This window comes from Anopheles funestus, chromosome 3RL (assembly GCF_943734845.2).
Source record: "Anopheles funestus chromosome 3RL, idAnoFuneDA-416_04, whole genome shotgun sequence".
In the NCBI taxonomy this organism is placed as follows: domain Eukaryota; kingdom Metazoa; phylum Arthropoda; class Insecta; order Diptera; family Culicidae; genus Anopheles; species Anopheles funestus.
The window spans coordinates 44,096,397-44,104,756 of NC_064599.1; the positions used below are offsets into that span (position 1 = coordinate 44,096,397).

The 8,360-nt window shown below is 40.8% G+C and overlaps 4 protein-coding genes across 4 annotated transcripts; 2 read left to right on the forward strand and 2 right to left on the reverse strand.

The window, feature by feature from the left end:
* The first annotated feature begins 753 nt into the window (after positions 1 to 753).
* On the forward strand, positions 754 to 3,296 carry LOC125769892 (probable arginine--tRNA ligase, cytoplasmic). Its single transcript, XM_049438916.1, has 5 exons — positions 754 to 1,074; positions 1,156 to 1,487; positions 1,555 to 2,617; positions 2,683 to 2,989; positions 3,065 to 3,296. Exons 1-5 carry the CDS (start codon positions 895 to 897, stop codon positions 3,172 to 3,174), a joined length of 1,992 nt encoding a protein of 663 aa, XP_049294873.1. The 5' UTR covers positions 754 to 894; the 3' UTR covers positions 3,175 to 3,296.
* A 474-nt stretch (positions 3,297 to 3,770) lies between these two features.
* LOC125769896 (39S ribosomal protein L18, mitochondrial) lies at positions 3,771 to 4,800 on the forward strand. The gene is made up of 2 exons (XM_049438922.1): positions 3,771 to 3,973; positions 4,034 to 4,800. The coding sequence occupies exons 1-2, from the start codon at positions 3,804 to 3,806 to the stop codon at positions 4,380 to 4,382; spliced, it is 519 nt and encodes a 172-aa protein (XP_049294879.1). The 5' UTR covers positions 3,771 to 3,803; the 3' UTR covers positions 4,383 to 4,800.
* On the reverse strand, positions 4,395 to 4,815 carry LOC125769897 (cytochrome b-c1 complex subunit 9). The gene is made up of 2 exons (XM_049438923.1): positions 4,596 to 4,815; positions 4,395 to 4,512 (listed from the first exon to the last, which is right to left on the reverse strand). The coding sequence occupies exons 1-2, from the start codon at positions 4,725 to 4,727 to the stop codon at positions 4,474 to 4,476; spliced, it is 171 nt and encodes a 56-aa protein (XP_049294880.1). The 5' UTR covers positions 4,728 to 4,815; the 3' UTR covers positions 4,395 to 4,473.
* A 299-nt stretch (positions 4,816 to 5,114) lies between these two features.
* On the reverse strand, positions 5,115 to 7,697 carry LOC125769893 (ATP-dependent RNA helicase abstrakt). The gene has a single exon (XM_049438917.1). The coding sequence runs from the start codon at positions 7,078 to 7,080 to the stop codon at positions 5,236 to 5,238; it is 1,845 nt and encodes a 614-aa protein (XP_049294874.1). The 5' UTR covers positions 7,081 to 7,697; the 3' UTR covers positions 5,115 to 5,235.
* Positions 7,698 to 8,360: the final 663 nt, after the last annotated feature.

Consider the following 8,360-nt stretch of genomic DNA (forward strand, 5'->3'; position numbering starts at 1 on the left):
TCTAAACCGAAATGAAAACATACAGTGTAGCTCAATTCAACGCAATTAAACTTACTCAAAAATGTTTAGTTTCGAAGCGAACATCGAAGGCTAGTGATCGCATCTCATCTGTACTGTTCCTTTGTACGGTTAGGGCAGGTCTAACCTAATAGGTCGATAAAGCCAAGAAGAAAGAAGGACGGTTGGACTCAAAACATTTTATTGGCTTGATATATCCGGCCAAACACACGCACATATATACACACATATACTTTTGTTGTTTTTCTCGTTGAAATGTCTGCCACAGCTTAACAAGAATAGGGAATAGGGTCGTTTAGTTATAATTACTCGTTACGATTCTGCTGGTAAGATTATTAAAAGAACACAAATATAAACGTTGTTCTTATTTTGAATATATTCTGAATTTCTTATTTCAGCTAACGATTTATTTCAGCCCATAAACAAGTTCAAATTTTAAATAAACGACAAATTTGCGTTTTCTACTATAAAAAAAGATTCATTATTAAACACTTCATTAAACACATTAGTAAAAAGTGATTTCACTGTAAAACACCTGTCGGTGCACTACTGATGACGTTGTGCAATATACAAACAAGAATAAAGAGCAGAAATATTGTTTTAATAAACTCATTCACGTAGCATATTTTTGTTCGACTGTTCTAGTGGGTGAGCTCCCACATGACGGAACTTTTGTTGTGATCTTTTTGATTGTGTGAGCATTTTCACTGGGAGTCGGCATTATGATGACATTTCACCCAACCGAAGTTTGACAATTGTCTTATATCGTCGTGTACGTCGTTTGCGGTTTGCACGTTTTGCGGACGTCGTACATAAACAGAGACTGAGGAATCAAATTTCTACTGTGAAGTGTTTAACAAAACAGTGTACATTAGAATGGCTGATTTTGATAACGCTACCAAGTGCATCAGGAATATGGAAAAAGAAATTCATCTTCTGCAATCGGAAATAGCCAACACTCGAAATGGCGAAGGGTTGGACGAGGATAGCGCTGAGCTTAAAAATCTGATGCAAGAAAACACAAGGTTGAAACACCGGTTGGAGATTTTACAATCGGTAAAGATTAAGATATAGGATGTCAACTTTCGAGGCTCAAGGAAATGTTGTCCAATGAATAAAATTTTATACACTTTTCAGGCAATCGCCAAGGAAAGCGGATCCAGCGAATCTTCCTCGCCACCTAGCGAATCAATCCTCGGCGAACTTCAACGAATTTTCTCCGATGCGATTCGTAAAGCATTCTCCGGAATATCAGTTGCGGCAGTGGTAACTATTTCCACTTCACCGAAGTTTGGCGATTATCAGTGCAATAGCGCCATGCAGATTGTGCAACTTCTGAAGCAACAATCGGTTAAAATATCACCACGCGAAGTTGCCCAAAAGCTTATCGATGAATTGAAAAGCCCAATTGCTTGCGTTGAAAAATTAGAGGTTGCTGGAGCGGGTTATGTGAACATTTTCCTTTCTAGGTATATTTTTACAGTCACTGTATTTAATTCCAACATTTCACGCCTATTTTGTTTTAACCCTGGACAGGTCATATGGCGAACAACGTATTATGAGCATCTTGAAGGAAGGAATTCGGGCACCGTCAATGGAAAAGAAACGTGTGGTGGTAGACTTCTCGTCGCCCAATGTGGCGAAAGAAATGCATGTTGGCCATTTACGTTCGACCATAATTGGTGATTCGATTTGTCGTTTCCTGGAATTTGTTGGCCATGATGTATTGCGCATAAACCACATCGGTGACTGGGGAACACAGTTCGGCATGTTAATTGCACACCTGCAAGATCGATTTCCGAACTTTCAAACCGTTTCACCACCGATAAGTGATTTGCAAGCATTTTACAAAGAGTCCAAGGTTCGGTTTGATAGCGACGAGGTGTTTAAGAAGCGTGCTTATGAGTGTGTAGTCAAACTTCAGAGTGGAGAGGCAAGCTACTTAAAAGCGTGGAACCTCATATGCGATGTATCACGCAAAGAGTTCCAAACCATCTATAATCGGTTGGATGTAAAGCTGATCGAACGTGGTGAATCGTTTTATCAAAGTCGCATGAAAGAAGTCGTGGACGAACTAAAGCAAAGCGGATTTCTCGAGGAAGACGAAGGTCGTCTCATTATGTGGGGTGAAGGGCGTGCTGGAATTCCATTAACTATCGTCAAATCGGACGGTGGATTTACGTATGATACTTCCGATATGGCAGCCATCAAACAACGTTTGCATGAGGAAAAGGCAGATTGGCTCGTTTATGTAACTGATGCCGGACAAGCAACTCACTTCCAGATCATCTTTTCCTGTGCAAAACGGGCAAAAATCTTGGACGAGAGTAAACATCGTGTGGACCACGTTGGTTTTGGTGTTGTGCTTGGCGAAGATGGTAAAAAATTTAAGACCCGATCTGGCGATACGGTTAAGCTGGCAGAACTGTTGGACGAGGGACTGAAACGAGCAATGGATAAGCTGCTACAAAAAGAACGTAACTTAGTGCTCACAGAGGACGAGCTGATTGCCGCACAACAATCGGTTGCGTACGGATGCATCAAATATGCGGACCTGTCCCACAACCGTAACAACGAATATGTGTTTTCCTTCGACAAGGTAATATATTAAGCAGTGCGTTATTCTATAAGATCCACTTCAATCGCATGTATTTGATCTTACAGATGCTGGAAGACAAAGGTAATACTGCCGTTTATTTGCTGTATGCCTACACTCGCATTCGCTCTATCGCCCGAAACTGTGGAGGAGACTTTGCAAACAATATTCAAAAGGTGATCGAAAGCACGGAACTCAAACTGGAACACGAGAAAGAATGGAAGCTTGCCAAGGTTTTGCTCCGATTTACCGATGTTGTATTAGTTATCATGAAAAATCTTTCGCTGCATTGTCTGTGCGAGTTTGTGTATGAAGTTTGCACCACGTTTAGCGAATTTTATGACAATTGCTACTGTATTGAAAAGAACAAGCAAGGTAAGGATCGTTCGGTTGATTAATAACCGAATTCGGTGTCAGAGATTGTACTAATTATTGGTCTGTATTTAACAGGTGAAATCGTGAAGGTTTATGCATCCAGGATTTTACTGTGCGAGGCCACATCGAGAGTACTGGGAAAATGTTTCGATATTCTGGGTCTTAAACCGGTACATAAAATATGAAGCGTTTATTCGTTTACTGTGTAATGAGCCTGGAATTATAAAAGTCTATCAAACCTACGATAATACTTTTGCATGAATGGTAATAATAAAAATAATGTCACTATTCTTATCGATACAAGGAATCATGCTTCATACTACTGAACGGGGTTGTGTGTTGCAGAGAATTGTTTTAACCGAATGCGAAACAAGCTTTTTCTTGACTAATTTTATAATTTCTTATGTTATTTGTTCATCGGTACATTGGGTACAAGCCAACTCAAGGTACTGCAACTGTTCAGTTCAGTTGCTATTCATTTGTTTATGAAAAATGGATCCGAATTGTGCACGTATATTGAATAGTACAAGGCGTGTAAATACGTAGATCAAATTACGGATAAGTTAACCACATTTGTCAAACAATTGGCAGAAAAAAGTAATGTTAGTAATTTCTTAGAAAAATAATTGGAAACTAGGTATTTACAAAATTTTCAAAAACAAGCGATCTTCATATCGTCTACAGACGAACCGTGGCTAGACGGAAACAACTCGCAAGAAGTCGAGAATTCAATCTTGGATTCAAACTTTTGTTTCTTTGATTTCGTTAATGTCATTTGCAGCAAACACATCCCAAAGGAACAACTGACTGAACCATGGCGGCGAGCGCAAAGAAAATTCTTTCCAAAATTCGCCAAACAAATCAAATCGCAGAGGGAACGTTGTACGTAGTGAACAGAAACCCTAGAAATCTCGAACGTTTGCGATTGGCATACAAAACAGACGGCTATCATCTGGAAAGACCCGTTCGAAACTTTTGGCACAGGTATGTTATGATTGCATTTTGATTGATCTAACCGGACTGATCGAAGGATAATGTTTGTAGGTTGGAATTGAATGCAAGCAACAAATACGTTACAGCCAAATTGGTGCATTTTGAAAACGGTACCGTAGTCGAATGTAGCACTACGGAATGGGCTTTAAAGCGCCACCTTTACAAAGGGAATGACTTTACAGCGTACAGTACGCTGGGTAAAGCCTTCGCATCACGCTGTCTGGACGCCGGACTTACCGAAATGCGATGTGATCTGAAACCAACAACCAGTATAAAGGTGGACGCATTTCTTCGTGCTGTAGAAGAGAGTGGTATTCGATTACAAGAACCAGAACGCATACGTCCAACGTACTCGTGGGATATGGAAAGACCAGAAAAACCATGGGAAGTGACAGAGTAACACAACACAGAATTACATGGTGGTTTAGTGAGCTACGGTTTATTACATCAATAAACGATAAGCTGTTTCATTGTAATGTAGTTTTCAATCCTTACTGCTCGTACTTGTGCTTGATGTCTTGCCACAATTTCTGTAAAGAGAAACAAAAAAGGATCAGTATGCATTACATAATAAACGCGCCTCGTTGGTAACGATGCTGCATTGAGCACTTACCCCTTTGTTATGGGATTCGAACACCACATCGGTAATCATATCGAAGCCGCGCTCGAAGAAAAATACACATCCCGCAATTCCGACCAAGTATGTGGACGTGCGTTTCAGCAGCACATTGTTTAGCAGCTTCATTTTGATTTGATTCGACGACCGCAGAAGTTTCTTTTGCACTTGCAATCACAACACGGGCGAAGAAAATTGCAAATGTCAACTTTGACCAAAACGATTGCAGAAGCCCTGGTCAAAGCTCACCATTTTCTACAGATTTGACATTTTGGATTGACATTTCGGTTTTTCGTACTTCGAATTTTGTAAATTCAATTTAAAATAGCTGTTAATTTACAATAATTCCTAGAATAAGCAAATCTTCCGTGTTTTTTTTCAAAAGTGGAATATACAATAAACAATTAGAATGTTGCAATGTACTAATTTTTAACTTGAATAATTGTCTTCAATAAATGTATTGAAGTACTGAATAGCTTAAGAAAATATGTTTTCAAGTAATAAAATGATGGTACATATTGTTAATATCGTTAACTTTATTAACACATTTGTCATATTTATTCCATATTAAATTTATTGTACACGACTAAATGTTGGTAGCTCTACATATTAATACTACAACTGCTATCAACTTACTTTAATAATCAGCGGCCGTATTCGACAAATAATCCCTACGACCAATGTTCGAAGCTTGCTTACTTTGTACAGCTTCAAGTTTGGGACACTCAGTGATACGATGTCCTAAACCACCACAGTAACTGCAACCATCACCCAGATCGGCATATTTCTCTGTCTCTGAGCAAAGTTCACCCAAAAACGGAGGTACTTTTTGTTTAGCCTCGATCAGAAGATGTTTCAAATCTAGCAGCACAAACTGTTCCGTTGCCTTGTTGATAAAAGTTGTCGCTAAACCTTTCGATCCGGATCTTCCCGTACGACCGATGCGATGCACATAGTTCTCGATATCGTCCGGCATATCATAATTTATTACATGTTGCACGTCAGGAAAATCCAACCCCTTGGATGCGACGTCAGTGGCGACCAGGACATCTTTTTCTTGATTTCTGAACGATTCGACCGAACGATACCGCTCCTCTTGATCCTTACCGCCGTGGATAGCCACAGCTTCTACGCCCTTTAGTAACAAATATTCGTGAATCGCATCGACGTCCTGCTTTTTCTCAGCGAATATTAACACCGGTGGTGATGTTTTCTGCAGACATTCTAATAGGTACACCACCTTTGCCTCTTGTTTCACATATTCCACATCCTGTGTAACGTTCATGGAAGCCGCACCAGCCCGGCCGACGTTTATGGTGACCGGTTTTACAAGAGCAGATTTGGCAAAGTTCTGAATCTTTTTCGGCATTGTAGCAGAAAACAGTAAAGTCTGACGTTGTCCCTTGAAATAGGAAAATATTGTACGTACGTCCTCCTCAAAGCCCATATCAATCATGCGATCAGCTTCATCCATGCACAAGTAGCGACACACGTCGAGATTGACTAATTTCTTATCCAGCATGTCCATCAGACGACCCGGAGTAGCTACCATGATATGTGCCCCTTGTTGAATGATCGCGATGGCATCATTAACCGGAACTCCTCCAATTGCAAGTACGGTACGAATTTCCGGCATACCCGCTTCCTGCAGGTGCCGGCAATAGTATTGGATAATGTCGTGCGTTTGTTTCGCCAGCTCCCGTGATGGACAAATAATTAATCCATATGGACCTTCCCGTTTTATGAAGGGTAGCCGTAGTTCCTGCTCCAAACAGAACATAATTATCGGCAATACAAACACCAACGTTTTTCCGGAACCAGTGAAAGCGATTCCGATCAAGTCTCGTCCAGCTAGCACGGCCGGTATTCCTTGCACTTGAATTGGAGAAGGTTTTTTAATATTTCGTTTCGCTAATGCTGCCAGCACTGCTTTAGGTAGCTTCATTTCGCGAAAAGTAAGTAATGGTGGTGGTACGTTGTCGCCCTCCGTTAATATGCGAAGCTTTTCGCGAATCTTCTCGTGACGGGAGTCTGGCTTGGCTAGGATGTATCTTGGCGGAGTCCAGCTGGTTTTAATGGGATCTTCATATTGTATACCTTTAGCTAACTCAGCCACACCCATAAGCGCTTTCTTTTCGGCAACACTTTCAAGAATTTTCTCCTCCTCCTTCAGCTGCTTCTCAACGGCGCTAATTTTCTTAGCCTCCGCTATCTTCTTAAGCTCGGTATGTTGGTCCAGCAGACTTATGTTGAATTTCCTGCCCCAAGATTCCTCCGTGCTTTCCTCTTCGTGTTCGTTTTCGCTGGACGATTTTCCGACCGCAGATGCTTCCGCAGTTAGCTGAACGATTCGACCCATCTTAAGCAGCTGCTGCTTCTTTCTTTCCCGCACCGGTACATAAGGGACGTATTTACCGTTTTCTTCCTCATCGTCGCTTTTTTCAGAATCTCTCCTATATCTTTTAACGGAAGGAGCCGACATTTTGCTTAAATCACAAACGAACGAGATTAAAAATTTGATAAAACAAGAGTTTAAATGTTTTGGTTAGGTCTTTTTCACTGTTTACCAATCTGTTTACTGTTCATCCGTCAACATTTTACAGCAAAATCAATGCTTTGTATACTGCCTAGTTCAAAACTTCAATCGATGTATCTTTGCCGAGCAACAATTTCACTCGAGCTCTGGCTATTCGTGCTAGAAAACGTAATCAAACCTAATGCTGATCGAAATAGAAGAAAATCGGTAATTGTTGTCATGAGGTCTTTGAATCTGGCCCGCGAAGGAAGAACGAGAACATCATTATACCTGGCTTGGGTGAGATTTAGCTTGGAAAATTGAGAAATAATTTGTATATGTTGTGTGTGTACTCGTTTACATTTAAGTAACACGCTCTTAAATCTCTCTTGAAGTCCATACAACTGTTGAATTTTATTTCCTAGCAACTTCTCCCTCCCCTTCCGACTTACCTTGGCCCGGAAGATAATTTTTGTTTGCAACCGGCCCGCGAGCCAAAATGAGTTTGACATCACTGACGTCAGTCCTTGCTACAGGGAGACATTTCGGAAGCGATTTGATAAATAATCTTTGGGCATTTATTAATCTATTCAGGAAAGGAGTGATCGGTTTCCGGCCGGATGTGAAGGTTGAGAATTTGTGGAATGTTCTTAGACCTGAGCATTATGAACATGTTTGTGTGGGAAGCACAGATGACGATAAGAACTGCTTCTTTGCGTAAGTTCAGGAGAGGGAGTGTACGATCATTACTCATAACACTATGTTTACATTGCCATCGGCTTCATATCCTTCGATTTATAAACTTCGCTTTCTGCAACTACACGACTATTCGCACTACCTATTTCCTGTGGCGGATTTACGCTTCTCGGGGCCCTAAGCGGGAAAGCAAATGTGGTCCCCTGCGAAATGAGAAAATAGTTATGATTTTATACACTTGCGAGAACGGAGCCTCCCGTGGAAAGCTAGACGCACCATCGTTTCAACTAAACTTGGAAATTACTATTCGACATGCAAGTTAGGCAAAATGGTAGGAGTAAGGAGAAGATGCCTACGAGTTAGACAATGAAAATACTAGGTGCCGTGTTCTGGCTAAAAGCCTCGAAACTTTAAAAAAGGCAATAGCTAATTTAAAGGGCCTACCAAAATCAAATTCTTTTACATCGCTACCATTACCAAGCGCTATGGCTAATGGGAAGACCCAGCCTTTCAATAAAGAAACAGGATTTAACTTCAATTGATTTCGGAGT